The following is a 21,384-nucleotide window of genomic DNA, read 5'->3' as shown; positions in this document are numbered from 1 at the left end:
AAACATAATAGGTTAGCCTTTTTCATACCAAACATGTCGCCGTAGAAAGGATATTAGGTCACTGACAACAAACTGATACACTTCTGAATATCTGAACACATATGCCAAGCAATATTGGTGTTTAGTATTGTTTTTAAGACTACATTTTAAGCTATGAACACTTTAAATCTAACATATTCATTTTTGGAATATAGAGAACTCATATTTAGAAGCGTATAGACATGATAAATTTAAAAAAAAAAGGTTAAAAAAAAGACAATTTAGTTTAGTTTATTGAGTATGTCATAGTCAGTTCCATATCATACATGTATTATATAATATACATACATATCTCCAGAGAAAAATATTGTGTTCAATGGCAATATTATTATTTCATATAATAATATTTAAATAAATAATTCATTATTTAAAGTCTCAATGTCATACAGTAATATGACAATTGGCCGCTAAACTCCCATTGCAGCGGGAGTTTAATTGTGTTTAATGGGAGTTTAATGGTCGGATCCAGGTGATTTGCGATGTGCGTCATAATTTTATGTGTGTGGGGGTTATTTGTAGAATTTTACATTTCAAGATCAAACAAAATTATACCCAGATTTAAGTTTGCAACGCTTTACATATAGTTTAAACAGTTTGTATACATATCTGTCCTTATAATCCTGAAATATGAAATTAATCTGAGCATTGAAACATGTTTTTTGTGCAAGCCAAAACTGTCTCTCCTAGGTCATAAAAAGCTATGAACATTTTGTAACATTTCATCCAGAAAAACTTCACTAAGGTCAAATAGTAACAATGTTTTTAAACTATTCACAGGTACAGTATGCCTATTCCATAAGTATGATCTTCCCGCTAAATTATTTAGCGGGAAGATCATACTTATGGAATAGGCGTATTTAGCCTAAATATAATAATAAATTAATTAATCAAGTTTTTAATTGTTTCCCTAAGTGATTTTCTTTGGGTTACTGAACTAATCCATGTGCTTTTTATGTCATGCATGTATGACAAATAATTAGTTAGCTATGATATTTTGATTTTGCAAAAATATAAGCGGTAGAAATGGATGGATGGAAGGTCACACATATTGTCTTAATCGCTAAAGACTAGAAAATGAGTACATTCTTTAACTTTCATAGCTCCCTTAATATTTAGCCTATCACAATGGCTGAAGTACCATTGGAAAGTTTTTCCCAAGGTTTTTAAAATAGAATCAATTGCTTTGAGGTATTTTGCATTTGAAATGTTTTATCACGTACCTAAAACAGGGGTGGGTTTCATTGTAGCTTAGCATGTTAGCATCATTTTAGATACATTTTATGGTGTGTTTTGTTCAAAAATATTACTTGAAGAACAAGCATGTGGGAATTTGACATAATAAATGTCTCAATATATCGTACATGTACAAGGTAACATTTTTTGTTTTTAACTTAAAAGAGAGATACGATGAAGGTCCTGTACCGAACCATGTCTAATTTACGTACCATTAAAACTGTGGGAATTTTCGCTATCAAACTTACCTTCGCCTTTAGTTTTCGTGTGCAAAAGCAGACCCAGCAAAACTTACCCCAGACCAGAATGGCTCAATGTCTTCTGAAAGTCCGGATAAAGGTGGTAAAAACGTCATGTAATTGTTCCAGAGAGAAAACCAAACAAACTGAGCTCTCATTTTTTGGTAATTCAATAGCGCTGTGCTTGTCGTTGCCAGGACAATACGAAATGACCGCTCGGCAGGCACCAAAGGCGAGTTTTTGAGTCTGTAAAGACAGCTACAAATAAAGACATTAATAATAACGATACACTTGAACCCCAATTGTCTGTTTTTGCCCAACTTTTCTTGACTCGTGATGACGTGATCCGCGGTCCTCGTGAGCGCTGGTCTGGTTGCCATGGTAACTTGGAAGACACCGTGTAGCCTCCCGCTTGGCGTCACAGCGCCCATATTCATGTTCACTTTTTTCCGTTACATTTGTCTGCTTTACGTGAAGCATGAGTATACAAATATTTACAGTCCACAACAAGCTACACAGGAAGATCCTATGAGTACTAATTTGACATAATATGTATTATTATGCGTTGCTGTAGCATAGAACTGCACTGATGTTGATTACTGTACCTGTATACTGAAACGTCTAGGCTAGGGGTCCCCAAACCACGGCCCGCGAGCCGGATACGGCCCGCCCGCGTCCAAAATCTGGCCCGCGGGAAGTCCCAAGTAAAAAAATAAATTATTATTATTTAAAAAAATCTGACCTTTCTAATCCATTTTCTGCCGCATGTTACTCTCGGGGTCTCCTAGCCGCTCAGACAAATCATATTTTCTAAAAATGCATTTTCCCATCGATAACGTGACATCATCCCGCCGCAGTGTCGGGCGAGCGCGCGGCAAGTGCGCGTTCTTTCAGTCAATTAATACATACATACATACATACATACATACATATATATATATATATATATATATATATATATATATATATATATATATATATATATATATATATATATATATATATATATATATATACAACACTCCAATACGTGCACCATGACAGCAACCACCCACCCACCACCACGAAAAGAATACCTACCGGAATCAATAAAAGGCTATTGATGCTGTCATCTAGCAAAGCTGAATTTGACCAAGCAACCCCCCCGTACCAAAAAGCCCTTGATGAAAGCGGATACAATTTCACCCTCACCTATGAACCCACGCCAGGAAACCAGCCAAAAAAGAACAGAAAACGAAACGACATCATCTGGTACAACCCCCCATACAGCAAAAACGTCTCAACGAACATTGGACACAAATTCCTCAATCTGATTGACAAACACTTTCCCAAAGACAACATCCTAAGAAAAGTATTCAACAAGAACAACATTAAATTGAGCTACAGCTGCATGAACAATATACGACAAATCATCTCAAACCACAACAAAACAATTGCAAATGAGCCGTCGGCCCCCAGACAGAGCGACTCCAAAACCAACAAAGGATGTAACTGTCGAAAGAAACCTGATTGCCCTCTCAACGGGGGGTGCTTACAAACATCAGTTGTCTACCAATCTAAGGTAATACGCAAGGACATTAACACATCCGACACATATGTAGGATTAACCGAGGGAGAATTCAAAACCAGATGGAACAATCACAAGGCTTCTTTCAGGAACAAAAACCTGCGAAATACCACAGAACTCAGCAAACACATTTGGGACCTCAAAGACAATAATGTTGAATATTCAATAACATGGCAAATTCTTGCATCCAGCACACCTTACAATAGTGGTAATAAAAGATGCAACCTATGCTTGAAAGAGAAACTGTTTATTATTTACCGTCCAGACCTGTCATCCCTCAACAAGCGCAGCGAAATTGTAACAACATGCCGCCATAGACGCAAACACCTCCTAGGTAACACATGAGCCAATCACCACGCCCCTAGGCCAGCCTGTACCCACCCACTCTGTACCCTATATAAACCATGGTATGCGAATGCTCCCATTAAAATCTCCTGATGATTGAGGGTACCCCCCCTCATGAAACAGGCCTGTAGAGATGAAATAGTCTTGTGATTATTTTCCCACACATACATATATTGCCCTCTACTACGGTATTGAGCACTATTTTTTGGATAACCTTATTAAGACATATATATATATATATGTATATATATATATATATGTATATATTTTTTTTATTATATATATATATATATTTATATATATATATTATATATATATATATATATATATATATATATATATATATATATATATATATATATATATATATATATATATATATATATATCCTGCCAATCTTTATTCAACCCAATGCAAGTCCAAGTCAAAAAGTTTGGAGACCCCTGGTCTAGGCCTATTTTGACCCTAGCAGTTACAAGATATAAACACATTTGGAAAGCATTTTCAAACTTTTTAAAAATAATCTAAATCCATAGCTATTGCTAAGCAGAATACATGTTTTTTTATAATACCATCCATCCATTTTCTACCGCTTGTCCCTTTCGGGGTCGCGGGGGGTGCTGGAGCCTATCTCAGCTGCACTCGGGCGGAAGGCGGGGTAAACCCTGGACAAGTCGCTACCTCACCGCAGGGCCAACGCAGATAGACAGACAACATTCACACTCATAAATTGAAATGCAAAAGATTGGTTTAATCCAAGATTATGCCAGCATTTAAATGATACTTTATTTACAAAGCTGATCTCCACTCAAACAGTGCAGTCAGTGTCTTCATCTCATTTGTGGCAATTTATCATTGAATACATTCATAATGTCTGAAGTGAATAGTTGTAAAAAAAATACTAAGAGTTTAAGCAAATATTGTTTCACTCTTTTGGTAAGAAAAAAAAATGTAGAGGACTGCTACCTGGTGTACAGTAAATAAATAACAACAAACAAACCCAGTAAACACAACATTTCCAATTCTGATAAATAGTTACAATATTTAAAAACACAAATACATACACAAATAGATTTAAACATAAAATACTGACAATCAAAATCAAAATAAAATTTCCCCTTGGGATCAATAGAGTAAACAGATTTGGATCAATGTGTTCCAGCTTGACAAGAACAAGGAACAAATATTGCCTTTTAGTTCATAATAAAGTTCTTATCAGTCAGTTTTACTGGGAAAGCCCAATGTTTTCATTTTCAAAATGAGTTACGCATACACCACAAAAGGAAACCATGAGTTTAGACAGAATACGTGTGGCTGGGGAGGGTGTGATACCGCTTTATGCCTTTTGACATACACAACTTGCTGCAAGTGCAAACTGGGATTATGACATTTTGTGGGGATTTCAGTCTCATTGCTTGTTTTTTCCTTTCCACTGGGCAAGAAGCCGGATTCTTGTGTCACCAAAACATAATAATTGTAAAAGAGCATCAAACTGGTGCAATCATGTGAAACTAGAAATAAAGGGAAGTAAGGTATACATTTCCTTATTTTAGCATCATACATTTTGCAATTGCACTAGGAAACAAGTCAAGAAAGTTAAGAAAATAAAAATCTTTGATCTTTGAAAAAAAAAAAAAAAAGATTTTCTATCCTTGATGTATTGAACTCGTGATAACTTGCACAGCTTCAGTATCTACTGTAGGCCAGGATTTCTTCTGGGTTGTTATTTTTTATCTCAAGACTGAAACTGGGACTCAACCTTGCTCAAATATGTCATATATTGCCATGTGCTTGGATGTATTTGTATGTGTAAGCAAGCTTTAATCCTGAACCAATGTACAGAACAAAACAAATAGCAAATACATGCACCCAGACTAGGCTGGCAGTGCTATTATTTCTCAGATCAATTCACCAGATAGTGCTGCTGTTGTTAAACCCCAATGTGTGACTCCGTAAGTCGGATTGACTTGGAATTTCTCACACACACCCTGTAAATTGAGGGTGATTGGGCATTTCCTAATGTTTTACTTGAAATGACACTTCAGCAGGTGATGAAAGCCTCATTTGACTGGTTTCTGCGCTGAAGCTTCTCCAGGTTCTCCTGCAGCGTCTGAGCACAGCCTGACAAATCCATGGAATGCAAGGCGGAGAAGACATGTTCCAGACTGGAGGAGGAGCCCTGACTCCACAGCAGCAACATCTGGTACTGCCTCTCAAGGAGGCCCAAGCCCACCTCCAGCTCCACACGCTCCAGCTGATGGTCTGCCACCGACAGCAACCTCAAGAACTCCTTCCACCGTCGCAGGGGAACCTCCTTGATGATGGCGTAGAGGACCATGGGCGGCCAGCGCTCGCATGCCTTCTCTTGCCTAGAAACTGTGAGGAGACAACTTTGTAGGCTCCATTGTATGTTTATTAATAGTTGTACGATAATTTAGTACACCCACGCAACCCAAGAAGATCTAGTTAATTGTATTTTATTTTATATATGGTGCCAGATCACAAGAAGAAATCAAAAGATGACTTTCATATAGAACATGTTGTGTTTTTTTTAATAAACAGGCTACAGTAAATAGCCTTATCTGATTTACGTTTTTTTACACGGAGATATTGCATTACTTAAATGACATGTCTTAATTTTGACTTTGTGGACTAATTTGGTGTCCTTCTGTTGCATATTAATCAATGTACCGTATTTTTCGGACTATAAGTCACAGTTTTTTTCATAGTTTGGTCGGGCTCCAGTGCGACTTATATATGTTTTTTTCCTTCTTTATTATGCGTTTTCGGCAGGTGCGACTTATACTCCGAAAAATACGGTATAATGAATATTTGTGAAATATAGCAGTGGAGCAGCAACTGCAATACAGTCGACTATACAGTAGCACTTCAATTTACATGCTTAATTGGTTCTGTGCTTCTGGTTGTCTTTTACTCAACACAATCTTAAATTATCTCAAATGAAAAAAATAAAATAAAAAAATTAAATTTTTTTTAAATGATTTCAAATGCATGTCTCCCATTGAAATAAAGTGAAAATCAATAAGAGGTTGCCCCCCAACCCCAAACAGCACACTTTTAACATGCAACATGCCTTTTAGAAATAAATCAAACTATCACATAACAAATATTGTATAGAATGTAATACAAAAAACTACAGTAGTTTTATGAAGAAATTTAATATTAATGCATAGTATTTACTTTGGAGAGTGGACCAACAGTAAAGTCTTAAGAGGCACATATCATAGAAAAAAATTAATGTTATTCTGTAGAATTTAACAAAATAAAACATAAGTATGAGGAAATTATGCTAGAATGAAACAATTAGTAACATTTTTAAAACTTAAAAATCTTTTGTTATCTCCCTAGAAAATATATTGGTGAAACCTATAATATTGGAATGGTTTGTTTACAGTTGTTTAGGTGAAACTATGATAAACATAATGTCATGTCTGTGTGATCATGTTTTGTTTTAGTCATGTTCGGTTTTGTTTTTGGACTTTTTGTGCACTTTTGTTTTGTTTTGTCACCATAGCAACCATTAGTTTTCACCTGTCACGTCACGCACCTGTTTCACGTTTTGAGTCACGCACCTGCTTTCACTAATCATGTCTATAGTATTTAAGTTCATTGTTTTCAGTTTGTCGTTCTGGTGACATCTTGCATTTATGCTCTACACACTCTTCATCCTCTTAGATCATGCTTCATGTCCCATGCCAAAGTAAGTTTTTGTTCCAGGTTTATAGTCGTTTTGGTTTCATAGTTTGTTCTCCGCCATTTGTTTACTTCCTTTTTTTTTTGTAGTTATAGTGTTTAAATAAATATGTACTTACATTCCCGTCTCACCCGAGCCAACTTTCCGTTGCATCCCGGAAAAGCAAACACCCAGGACCAAGTCTTGACACATAACATGCAACTCAAGATATTTCGAGCTTTCTTTTGATATCATTTTGAATGATTATGACTTGCGTCTTATGAAAACCTTGAAGTGAAAATCTCAGACTATGTGGGGTCTTCAAAAACTGTAAGCTGTGATCATCAAAACCATAATAAATAAAGGCTTGACATATCTCTCTTTACATGAGTTGATATCACATATTAGTTAAGTTAAAGTTAAAGTACCAATGATTGTCACACACACTAGGTGTGGCGAAATTATTCTCTGCATTTGACCCATTACCCTTGATCACCCCCTGGGAGGTGAGGGGTGCAGTGAGCAGCAGCGGTGGCCACGCCCGGGAATCATATTTGGTGATTCAACCCCCAATTCCAACCCTTGCTGCTGAGTGCCAAAACCTACCGATCTCAGGGCGGACACTCTAACCACTAGGCCACTGAGTAGTTTCACATTTGAAGTTGAAATGCTGACATGAATGGAATTTTACATGATATTCTAATTTTATGAGTTTCAAGTGTGGTTGCATGAAACCATGCATGCAATTGAACCTTCACCTTTTGAAAATCAGGAGCACTGTGGCAAATGTGCTCAGGCTTTTGACCACAAACTTATTCCCTGCTTGTCTGTGTACTCTTCCCTGCCGCGGTGAAAGGAGAAGCTAGCGCCGGGAAGCAGGCATGAACTGGAACTAGTACTTACTGCCAGCCTCGGATCCAGTCAGAATCTGTGTCTCGTCTTGCTCAAGAAGGCATTCATTTTAATTTGACAACTAGTTCTAACATGATAGGCGGTGAGTTAGTACCTGTTGTATTTATGGCAAATGACATGCTAGCATGACTGCTCCTGGGGTGAGATCGACGTGGTTCAAAAACGCGACTTTTAATTTATAGTTATGGTATGCTGAATGGTAAGATGTTTCCGCATATTGCTTGTACGTCTTCCTCTTGATGAAATAGCAATCTCGCAATTATTACAACCATGGCCATAACTACAATCTGTACTTTTTTTAAGTGACAAAAATAAGATAATATGACTGACTGCAAAAATACTTTGTGTAGGACATTGTGTACGCTGTACATCACTTGTGTGCGCTGTAAATCACCGTGCGGTAGATCATCCTCTCTCAATATACAATCTTTGGTCAACTCCAGACAACAATGTAACGCAATGAAGTCCACTTTTGCTGACAACATAATTCGATCCAAATTGTGCTGTCAACATTGATTGATTGATTGAGACTTTTATTAGTAGATTGTACAGTACAGTACATATTCCGTACAATTGACCACTAAATGGCATACTTGCCAACCTTGAGATCTCCGATTTCGGGAGGTGAGGGGTGGGGGCGTGGTCGGGGGTGGGGCAGGGCGTGGTTGAGGGCGTGGTTAAGAGGGGAGGAGTATATTGACAGCTAGAATTCACCAAGTCAAGTATTTCATACATATACATATATATATATATATATATATATATATATATATATATATATATATATATATATATATATAGCTAGATCCTGAAAATATGCAAATAAAACTGTGTTTAGATAATTGATACTTCAAACTTGCATAAATAAATATTAAGGAATATAACATAACTTGGCTTCTGAGAGCTTCAAAATGTAATGAATAAAATGCTAAAGTTGTTGATAAACAAGCAATTATTTTAATAATTAAATATGGTCATTTTAAATGAATTATTATGATAATTTAAAATTAATTATTTCAAATATGTTTATTTTAATGTATAATTCTAATGGCTGGATGTAAAAAGAAGTCAGAAAAAATACAAATAGAAATACAATTAATTTTGATGTTTTAGCAAAATATAGTAAAAATTTATTTCGTTTTTTTTTTTTTTTTATTAATAAATATATTTATTTTTAGGTAAGATAAACATAATAATACAATTTATCTCGTCTGGATGATTTAGTTCTTGTCACCCTGTTGTCCTCCCGTCAAAAAAAGGCTGTCCTCACTCAGGTCCGCATGGAGCATGGAGCGTGGCCTCCAGATCCGGCTGAAAATCGGGAGATTTTCGGGAGAATATTTGTCCAGGGAGGTTTTCGGGAGAGGCGCTGAATTTCGGGAGTCTCCCGGAAAATTCGGGAGGGTTGGCAAGTATGCTAAATGGTAACACCCGAATAAGTGTTTCAACTTGTTTAAGTCGGGGTCCAGGTTAATCAATTCATGGTAATTCATGTTAACATAACGTTAACATTATATTATACTGATCAGTGGTGTGCTGTCAGGGACGTCAAAGCCTTCTCTGCTGGCCTAACATAACCAGAAATCATGATCATTGGTTCTCTTGGACAACCAATTTTTGAGTTCGGTATTTGTCAAATTATAGTTACGGCTCTGATTACAAGTAGCGCAGTTGCAATCTTTTCTTTTAAAATGTAGCCAGATTTGAAAATGAAAATGTGAACAAGCACACGTGCAAAGCAAATAGATATCAGGTCAAATATGGAAGCTTACCATTGTTTGGCAGTACAGCGTCCATGTGGTCCATGTTTACTGGTGCAACTGATGTCTGGCAGGGTATCATCATGGTGGTTTCCTTACAGACCTTAACTGTCTTGATAAAAGTGACAAAAAAGGAATTAGGACCTTGATAGTTGTGTTTTCACACAATAACATTGACTGGGGTTCCGCTAAGAACAATTCAAAGTTAGGTGTACTTGTGTCATTTCTGAACAGAATTTCATGTGTGGCTTATTTGAGACAAGCAAAAAAAATGTTTTCCCTATATAAACATGTATATACATGTCAAAGGCGTGAGAAAAGCAATAATGCTACAAGCGGTCATGGCACAGACCAGGTGGATTACTTTGACATCATCCCTGTTATTTGTATGGTTTCTGGGAATTGCTATGATATGTAGTCATGTATTAACCAGTAAATCATTTATCAATGCATTTCTAGGACATACTGTCATTTGTTATCATTGACAAACAATGTATGCTTCATACAAAATAGTATACAGTTATATAAACAATACATGATATACAATATACATGCAAGTGAGAACTTACCACTGTGGTCGGGTCGCTGCTTGAATAACTTTGAGTTTCTGTAGAGAGAAAAACAGATATAATCAGTGAGATTCTTTGCAAAACTTCCCAGAAAGCAACATAAATAGGTCACTGACATTTCTGTAAAATATAATCATAAACAAAACTGATTTTTTTTATCATTTTAATTTATTAAAAATAGCCCCTTAAGATGCAGCATCTCGCTTCTGAGGGGGTCCCTAGGTCCGTACGCTTTTATTAAAAAACTGAAAATTAAATGTCTAAAATAAAACTAAGAATATTTTTCTTTCCATTTACTTTCTATGTTAGACCAATCTCAAGTAATATGCACTGAAACCTATATACCTTTTAAAATAAGTTAAATACAGTCCTCCCTTGTTTTTCGCTGTTGAATGGTTCCAAACATGAGCACGGTGAATACATTTTTGCGAAGTAGGAATCATTTACAACCTTCTATATACACTTTTCAACATTACGAGCGCCATCTAGACATGAAATATCACCCATCAGTCACCTTTACACTCTTTTAATCTAATATAGTAATGCTGCATGAGGCTAAACCAATCAGTGGCCACGATACTTAACAGTGCGCTCTGATTGGTTTGGTTTGGTTTGTTGTATTGATATTTTTAGCTTATTTAGCCATTTTTGATTTAAGACTAAGAAATAATAGCTATAAATACATACATATTTATATATATATATATATATATATATATATATATATATATATATATATATATATAGACAAACGGTAGAAAATGTATGTATGTATGTATGTATATATATATATATATATATATATATATATATATATATATATATATATATATATATATATATAGACAAACAGTAGAAAATGTATGTATGTATGTGTATATATATATATATATATATATATATATATATATATATATATATATATATATATGTATATATATATATATATACAAATAGAGCATTTGTGTGAATCTGCTCATTTCCTCTCTTCTATTGAAAAATAATATTTTACTTATTTACCATTAAAGCATTCTGTATCCTTCCCAGGGTTCTTGTTGATTCTGCAGCAGGGATGAGAGCAAGGGTAGGAGGCAACACAGATGCAGAACACCACAACCAGGATCATGATCATCCACCACTGGACATCATTTCCTGCTGTGAATGCAAAATAATTTAAACCTAATTGTAGAAAATGACCAATTCAGACATTATTATTCAAACATATGATCTGACCAATTAAAACTATACAACCAGCAAATGGGTCCGTAGTAGCAGATGTGTTAAAAAACATAAAACATACCATTAAGCGGAGCTTCATTTCGTGATTCATTTGAGTTGAAATCACTTGTCTCGGTTGTGAATGAAGTAGTTGTCGTCGTAGTTGCACATTTTTTCTTGCATTTTGCATCTTTCAAACACTGTTCCTTGCTAAACGGCATAAAGAGAAGTATAATTTTGCAAATTAATTTATCTCCACACAGTCTGCTGTCTACAACATTAGGTACACCTGCACAATTTAACAAATAAAATAAATGAGGGTTGCGAAGAAAATTCTGAAATTGTAATAATAGCTGTCATTGACATGCCAGAGAAGCATTCATTTTACAATGTTTATTATTCAGGTTGTTGTGGTGTAGAAGTGCACAACTTAATACTAAAACATATTTTGTGCCCGTCATGTACTGTAGATCTTCAAATAGTGCCCGCATCTCAAATAAACATTCCGTATTTTCTGCAATTGCGTTAAGAAAAAAAGACACTCCCGCGCATTATTTGAGGAAATCATGTTCATGTCTTGATCATATAGAACAGGGGTCACCAACGCGGTGCCCGCGGGCACCAAGTAGCCCGTAAGGACCAGATGAGTAGCCCGCTGGCCTGTTCTTAAAATAGCTCAAATAGCAGCACTTACCAGTGAGCTGCCTCTATTTTTTAAATTTGATTTATTTACTAGCAAGCTGGTCTCGCTTTGCTCGACATTTTTAATTCTAAGAGAGACAAAACTCAAATAGAATTTGAAAATCCAAGAAAATATTTTAAAGACTTGGTCTTCACTAACTGACAAAGAAACAGATAACAGATTTGGTGTCCAGTTCAAAGTGTGACATGATTTATTTAAAAATTTGAGAGTTGACTTTTGTATTTTACATGAGTTATTATTTGTACAAAGATGGTGGAAAGTAATTCATGATTTGTTAAAAAATGTTAGTGGCTAGCTCAGGGGTCGGCAACCCAAAATGTTGAAAGAGCCATATTGGACCAAAAATACAAAAACAAATCTGTCTGGAGCCGCAAAAAATTAAAAGCCATATTACATACAGATAGTGTGTCGTGAGATATAAATTGAATTAAGAGGACTTAAAGGAAACTAAATGAGCTCAAATATACCGGTAGCTACAAATGAGGCATAATGATGCAATATGTACATATAGCTAGCCTAAATAGCATGTTAGCATCGATTAGCTTGCAGTCATGCAGTGACCAAATATGCCCAATTAGCACTCCACACAAGTCAATAACATCAACAAAACTCACCTTTGTGCATTCACGCACAACGTTAAAAGTTTGTTGGACAAAATGAGACAGAAAAAGAAGTGGCATAAAACATGTCCTAGAAAGTCGGAGAAAGTTATACATGTAAATAAACTACGGTGAGTTCAAGGACCGCCAAAATTAGTAGGACAAAACGGCGCTCGCCAAATACTCGAATCCGTGAAGCTGGCAGTGTGCTTTATAACAATTAGGGAGGTTTGTGTCATGTTTTGTCCTCCTACAGAAACCATATTAAAACAAAAAATATATTTTTTTCCCCTCATCTTTTTCCATTTTTCATACATTTTTTAAAAAGCTCCAGAGAGCCACTAGGGCGGCGCTAAAGAGCCGCATGCGGCTCTAGAGCCGCGGGTTGCCGACCTAGCTAGTTAAAATGGGATATTGTGATTTCACAAGACTGTCTTAGAAGTGATCATTTGAAAATGTTCAATTTGAAAAATGTGCACTTAAAGAAAATATAAAAATAAAGTGTTGCATATTGATATTTATCTGTTTCTATATATATTTATTGTGAGAAATCATTAAGATGATCAGTGTTTCCACAAAGATAAACATCATTAATTATTAATAATAACATAGAGTTAAAGGTAAATTGAGCAAATTGGCTATTTCTGGCAATTTATTTAAGTGTGTATCAAACTGGTAGCCCCTGCGATGAGGTGGCGACTTGTCCAGGGTGTACGCCGCCTTCCGCCCGATTGTAGCTGAGATAGGCTCCAGCGCCCCCCGCGACTCCAAAGGGAATAAGCGGTAGGAAATGGATGGTTGGAAACTGGTAGCCCTTCGCGTTAATCAGTACCCAAAAAGTAGCTCTTGGTTTCAAAAAGGTTGGTGACCCCTGATATAGAAACACCTCTCTGTATGATGCATCCAAGCGCTAATGTTTTTGTGCACTGTTGTGTTCTTTTGCAGGTATTTCCCCAATGAATAACCAACAGATGCTCCTGTTATGACTCACCTAAGACAGGCCGCACACATATCAAAAGGAGGGTTATTGCTAGAATCTGAAAAACAGAAACAAAACAAATGACCAAAGAAAAATACAAACATTGGGAATAATGAACAATAATAAATAAATATAAATTACTTTCACAGCCTTCACAGTAGCACATGTGGCAAGATTTCCTCAATTTGTAGTATCCATCCTTGCAATCACATACTACGTCACTTTTGGAGGTGCACTTCTGTTTTTCAACTAGATTACCTGAGGAGAAATCAGAAATCTGTCACACTTTGGATGTGTTTCCCCTTCTTTATCCAAATGTTTTTTTGAATTGGGTTTCCTTCTCGACACAATCCCAATATTGATTGTAGAATTCAAACAGAGGTGGGCATAGTAGCCAAAAAATTATACTCAAGTGAAAGTACTGTTACTTTTATATCAGTCAAGTAAAAGCAGTAACATGTGGTGACCTTTACACTAGGTAAGGCATAGATGCCTTTGGAGGTTGTTTTTTTTTACTTGAATTCATACGCTCATATCAGCGTTAATACGGGTTGTAGATTAAAATAACAAGAAAAAAAGGGAGTCATTCACTTAATAAAAGTGTTACGATTATGATATGATAAATGTGACCAAAAAGTATTTGATGACGACGTTATCAAATTATTTTTGGTCCCATTTGCTTTAATGAAATAATAATAAGTATTAATTCACTCATTAATTTCATTTAATTCCATTCCTTTTAACAAAATTGTATTCAAAGCAGTTAAACAACATGTTTGCATCTGACAAAAACGCCCCACAAACGCTGGCTTCCTGTGTTACAAATTCCATGATTGTTATGAATAACATTGTTTAACCCCCGCGACCCCCGAAAGGGATAAGCGGTAGAAAATGGATGGATGTTTAAAAAAACGCTGGTTTCCTCGCTGGTTACACATTGATTGGTTGTGTGGTCCTCTGTGTTTTTAAATTTGTATTTCTATCTATTGTTTTAATTAGTTTTACCCTTCAAAATCGTTTTAATCATATTTTTTTAATATTGTTTTTATTTAGTTTTTATTCAGTCATTGGTGGAGCTAAGGATAGTATTTGAATCTTGTTTTTAATAATTTTTGTGCTGCACATTTTTGTTGTTTTAATGTGCTATATAAATAAAGTGGATTGGATTGGATTGGAGTAAACTGTCAAAATTGAGAACAGGAAGTGAATAAAAGTGCTAGTAATGGCTATGATATGGAAAAGGGGTAGGATTAGATAAGAGCTGCTTCTTCCTACTCCTCTTCGAACTTGTTGAATAGAGAAACAGGAAATTGTGATGTATCATGTTGTAACTGTATTCATGTTCGAAATAAACATAAACCATAAATATGAACATTTCTACTGACACAAATGACAGCACATGATGTATATGTTCTTTTTTCCTACATTGTAAGTAAACATTGAAGAGTTAAACTGCCTTTTCTGACGTCATTATGGCACTTTTGAGTGCAGTCATGTGACTGCCAGACTCCGTTTGATTGGTGAAATGGAGTCAGGTCACTAGTGCTTAGGTTGGATTGGTGAAATAGATTTATGTGACCATCATGTGATAAGAAGTCCCTCTAACAAGCCAAATAAATGATTCATTGCAGCAGTAATCAATGGATTATAAATTAATATAATGATGAATAAATACATAAATGTAGGGATCGGAATGAAATTCAATGTTTAAATACTTAGAAGGAAAAAGTATGTTGCATTAAAACTACTTGTACAATTTATCCAAAAAGCTATTGTAAATGTAGCAGTTCTGATTTTAAATGATAACTTTGCTTTAATATCACATCACCCATCCATCAGTTAGTATTACCGACTTGTTGCGTTATTTCTTTTTGTATGATGATGTAGAATGTGTGATGAAATCATCTTGGTAGGCAACAAAACGAATGTTACTCACCTTCACACCTGCTACAACTAAAGCATTTATTCCTAGTGTTGTTGTTTGCTGTGTATGTGCGATTCTCACATTGTCCACATCTCTCAGAAAAGAGATCATCGCAGTTTCCCTTTTTATAGTAACCTGTAGGCGACAAAAAAAGTACTTTAAATAAAACCAGTTAAACAGAAGATAACTAATGAATCTAAGTGTTAGAACTTACCAGCTGGACACGAACAGGAATCGTCACTATGTCCAATGGAAAATAAGGCCAGAAACAAGAAAATCTAAAACACAAGACAATGTGTTTTCTATACAGATTAAATAAAATAATCAAAAAAGACTGAGAATAAATAAACATGTACATTTTACCTACATACACTACAATATATCAGTGAGTACAACTCTGACATTTTAGATTGTCACTAGATCTTGTATAGCAGTCATACTTGCCAACCCTCCCGGATTTTCCGGGAGACTCCCGAAATTCAGCGCTTCTCCCGAAAACCTCCCGGGACAAATTTTCTCACGAAAATCTCCCGAAATTCAGGCGGACCTGAGTGACGTGTCGACAGCCTGTTTTTACGTCCGCTTTCCCACAATATAAACAGCGCGCCTGCCCAATGACGTTATAACTGGAGAATGATCGGGGACGAGTTCTTAGTTTCTTATGTGGGTTTATTGTTAGGCAGTTTCATTACGTCCTCCCAGCGCGGCAACAACGCACAACAGCAGTTACGTTTTTGTCTACCGTAAAGCAGTTTGTCTGCCGTAAACAGCAAGGTTGTGACACTCTTAAACAGGACAATACTGCCATCTACTGTACATGCATAAGTGACAACATCTAGGGCTTTTAGAGAGTGCAGTGCACAACTGCGCACACAACAAGGTGATGAAGCAGAATGCATCATCAGAGAGGGTGTTCAGCATGGTTCGAAAAATAGTGACAGAGAATAGAACAAGGATGGACAATTCAACCCTTAACTCAACAATGAGTAGATGAGTGTTATGTGTAAATAAATGAACACTGAAATTCAAGTATTTCTCTTATCTATATATATATATATATATATATATATGTGTATATATATATATATATATATATACATATATATATATATATATATATATATATATATATATATATATATATGTATATATATATATATAAATAGAATTCACTGAAAGTCAAGTATTTCTTATATATATATGAAATACTTGACTTGGTGAATTCTAGCTGTAAATATACTCCTGCCCTCTTAACCACGCCCCCAACCACGCCCCCCGACCGCCCCCCTCCCGAAATCGGAGGTCTTAAGGTTGGCAAGCATGATAGCAGTATACATTTATCATCCACACAAAAAAAATTGTCAACATACAGTCATTATTGTCTAAATAGTTGGAAAACCAAGGGAGTGCAAAGATTGCTGTAGTTGCTGTCACGACTTGGTCCTTGGTGTTTGCTTTTCCGGAAGGCAACGGAAAGTTGGCTCGGGCGAGACGGGAATGTAAGTACATTTTTTTTTTTTTACACTAACAAAGGACAAAAAAAAGAGTACAAACGAAAAGCGCGCACAGTGGCGGAGAACAAACTATGAAACCAAAAGACTATAGCATTAATAAACAAAAATTTAATTGGCTTGGACTAAAATAGCAGCATGAAAGATGGACATGAAAACAAGTGTCAGGAATGTGAAGAGCATAAATGTGGGATGTCGCCAGGAAGACAAACTGAAAACAATGAACTTAAATACTACAGACATGATTAACGAAAACAGGTGCGTGACTCAAAACGTGAAACAGGTGCATGACGTGACAGGTGAAAACTAATGGGTTGCTATGGTGACAAACAAGAGTGCACAATGAGTCCAAACGTGGAACAGGTGAAACTAATGGGTAACCATGGAAACAAGACAAGGGAGTGAAAAGCCAGAAACTAAAGAGTCCAATAACTAAACTAAACAAAATATGACTAATACAAAACATGGTCACACAGACATGACAGTTGCCCACTTCATTATAGACGCATGCATTACTATCTTCAATAAACTATGAAATACAAGTGTGCATTGATTGTGAGTAAGCTTGTTGATCCTGCTATTACAGATGAATTTAAATTCATAAGATTTTTTAAAGGTAAAAAGTCTTGATATATTTTAACCCAGTCAACAATAGTGCATTATACAACAATATGTTGCTATTAATAATACTAGTAGAGCTAAACTAGTTTTTGGGGTTCATCGGGGGTTCCATTTAAGGAACTCTTATATTTCATATCTATATCAATGATTTAAAAAATGTTTGTAAGAATTGTACTACCTCCTGTCTTTTAATATCATATTCAAATCTTGATGTTTGACAAGGAAAGCAAATGAAGAACTGTCTAATATTTCTGAATTGTTTAAGGTTAATAAACTGTCATTTTATATAGAAAAAACCCTTGAACTATATGATTTTTAGTATGAAGAACAAGAGCTACAATAAAGACGCTGTAAAATTATTCATGAATTCGTTCATTGCATCAAAATTAATCTGTTGCCTCAAGCCAAAAGTTTTAGGAAGTATTTTATTTTATTTTTTTAAATAACTTGAAAATAAGATACTGTACATAACTTGTCCAATAAGTTAATGAAACCAATAGTTATTTTGAGTACAAGAGGTCATGTTATTAATAGTTCTTGTATGTAGACATTATATTATAGTTTAATATATTTTTACATTCGTATTTGGGATGCTACTTGTCAATCACACCTTTACAACAGCTCATTAATTCAAAATTAATTCTTAATAATAATAACATTTTCCAATAGATCATTCATCTGGTCCTCTTTTAATTGAAGACAACAGTTTTACATACTTCTGATATACAGCACATACTAATCAAATCAAATCAAATCAACTTTATTTATAGAGCACATTTAAAATTTACCACAGGGGTAGCCAAAGTGCTGTACAATGAGCAGGTTAAAAGATAAAACGAGTACCGAGCAAACACAACACAACACAAACAGAACACGATAAAAAATAAATAATTAAAATAGAATTAATAAAAACATAAAAACATAAAAACAGGATCACAGCAGGTGTATTATGGGGCGCCATACTAACTCAACAAGACACCGTTGTAACTTTTATCTACCATGTAGATTAGAATATCTATGAGGATATGCTCAACTACACTTAAATATAGAGAACCCTCTCTTTCTTTCTTTCTTTATTCTTTTTCAAAAAACTATTTAGGCTATGTTGGTCTCCAGGGAACTATGATGTGTATTGTATTGTATCTTATATTCATTTTTTTGTGTGTGTAAATAAATAAGGGCTAGGTTAAACTGAAAGTGAAATGAACAAAGTTTCAGTAAGGAATTATCGAATTACGAGTGCATAATTTGATCAGTAAACAATTGTTTTGATTTTAAATACCAATCAACTGCAGTAACAAAGCACTTGACATGATTACACGCTTAACAACAAACAATATTACCAAATATGGTATTGTTTGATCATCATGATCAGTTTTTACAAGCACTACAGCTACTGCATGTGTTTTGCTTCTTCCTCACCTTTTAAGTGACATGCATTAGAAAAATAACATGAACTCCTTTAAGAAGCTCGGTCAGAAGAAATACACAAGAAGAAAAAGAAACAATGTAAGTTACGTAATGGCCACAGTGTGACCCCAGAAGAGATTCATTGAGGATTTTATGTTGAAACAAATCACCTACAATAATGCATTCTGAAAAAAATACCGATGCTCACCAAGTCCATGTTGGATAAGTAGACCTTGAGGTGACACAAATGACAAACTTCTGATGGAGTTGGATCTGGTCATCTGAGAGACAGCGTGGCACATAGGAGGGCATCAACGGGTAAGGAAGCCCTTCCGACACTCTGCCATCATGAGGGAGTGAAAGGAAATACGGGTAATTTAGAGTCGGTGTGTGTCGGTCTGCCTTAGGTTCAGGTTGTTTTCTCAGAGGGCTGCGAGAGACAGGAAATCTGGTGACATCAGCTTATACCACAACACACTCAGATGGTGACGACCAGCATTAAGTTTCACTTCATGATGATTACAATAATTCCTGTAAATCTTCGTGATGCCAGTCATGCGGATGTCTTGATAATATGCAAAAAAGGCACCACAGTATACTGTATAACACATGTTTTGATGTCGTGTAAACATGAATGGCTTTTTTGCAACTCCAGTTTCCTCATTTGTGGGACTAAATCTAAGTATACTAATAAAATAGACACCTGCATGCTTGGCTGGTAACAAGCAAGTACTGTCTAGAACGTTTTACAGATTTAAAATCTTCATTGAGTCATGGGGCATTCACTGAAACAAGGCTGGTGGTCGGGAGTTAAGAAAACCCCAACCCTAACCCTAACTGCTGAAAACATTACCATGAATTGATTTACGTGGAAAACAAGTTGAAAAACGTATTCAGGTGTTACCACTTAGTGGTAAATTGTACAGAATATGTACTGTACTGTGCAATCTACTAATAAAAGTTTCAATCAATCAATCAACACCTTGTGGCATTTCTAAGACATGTTTGCGGTTTGTCAGTTCATTTATTTCATATTTTTTTGAGGGACAGGTAAGTGTCACTTATAACGTAAGCTCATCACATTGAGATACAAGTGCATTAGTATACTTTACAATTTAGATTTTTTTTAGATTTAGATTTATTGGTCCCCTTGGGGAAATTCATTGTCACAACCTGTATCCAAAATAAGGCTAGGTAGTGGACGGCGTGGGAACCCGAGAGTCCCTGGTTCAATCCCCACCTAGTACCAACCTCGTCATGTCCGTTGTGTCCTGAGCAAGACACTTCACCCTTGCTCCTGATGGGTGCTGGTTAGCGCCTTGCATGGCAGCTCCCTCCATCAGTGTGTGAATGTGTGTGTGAATGGGTAAATGTGGAAGTAGTGTCAAAGCGCTTTGAGTACCTTGAAGGTAGAAAAGCGCTATACAAGTACAACCCATTTATCATTTATTATTTAGTGTTGCACAGACAGTGTCAGAGAAGTTGTAGCACACCAGGATGCGTATCGTAGTAATTTGCCCATTATGAAAGAAACAAGTGTACCAGTTTACTCATTCCAGAATTCTACTTTCACTTAGATATGGCTATGTATGAGAAAATCCACAAGATGTCCAATGGAATACATTGTGAATAGCTCTACTAAGAGTCGTGTAGAGAGAGTATGGCCAACTCGGTTTCAGGCGATTTCGTCAATGATTGGTCAAAAGGCACTCATGTGACTACAGGGCGCCATGACTGCTACCATATTGAAGCATTTATTTCAAACCTGCACAGTACAACTACACACATTTTTTTAAAATATATTTTGGCAGATACATTTTATATTACATATTACAAGGCTTGAAAAGGGCTTGGATGAAGCAGATGCTTATAATATCCCAACCCCTCTCACTCATTACACATTTAACATAAACAATATAAAACAAGAACAATACTATAAAAACAAAAACAAGAAAAGCTCCTGTACACTAACAATACAATAGTACCACTATTACTATGAGACAAGACAAAAGGAGACAAACACACACACACACACACACACACACACACACACACACACAC

At 35.7% G+C, this 21,384-nt stretch overlaps 1 protein-coding gene across 1 annotated transcript; it reads right to left on the bottom strand.

Moving 5' to 3' along the window:
• Positions 1-4,252: 4,252 nt before the first annotated feature.
• LOC133612995 (tumor necrosis factor receptor superfamily member 1A) lies at positions 4,253-19,661 on the bottom strand. Its single transcript, XM_061970502.1, has 10 exons — positions 19,532-19,661; positions 15,996-16,059; positions 15,794-15,916; positions 13,999-14,115; positions 13,870-13,915; positions 11,659-11,786; positions 11,379-11,513; positions 10,359-10,396; positions 9,802-9,901; positions 4,253-5,799 (listed from the first exon to the last, which is right to left on the bottom strand). Exons 1-10 carry the CDS (start codon positions 19,538-19,540, stop codon positions 5,465-5,467), a joined length of 1,095 nt encoding a protein of 364 aa, XP_061826486.1. The 5' UTR covers positions 19,541-19,661; the 3' UTR covers positions 4,253-5,464.
• Positions 19,662-21,384: the final 1,723 nt, after the last annotated feature.

Source organism: Nerophis lumbriciformis, linkage group LG01 (assembly GCF_033978685.3).
Source record: "Nerophis lumbriciformis linkage group LG01, RoL_Nlum_v2.1, whole genome shotgun sequence".
NCBI classification, from domain to species: Eukaryota; Metazoa; Chordata; class Actinopteri; order Syngnathiformes; family Syngnathidae; genus Nerophis; species Nerophis lumbriciformis.
The sequence above is the reverse complement of the archived record's forward strand: the minus strand, read 5'-3'. Positions and strand labels throughout refer to the sequence as shown.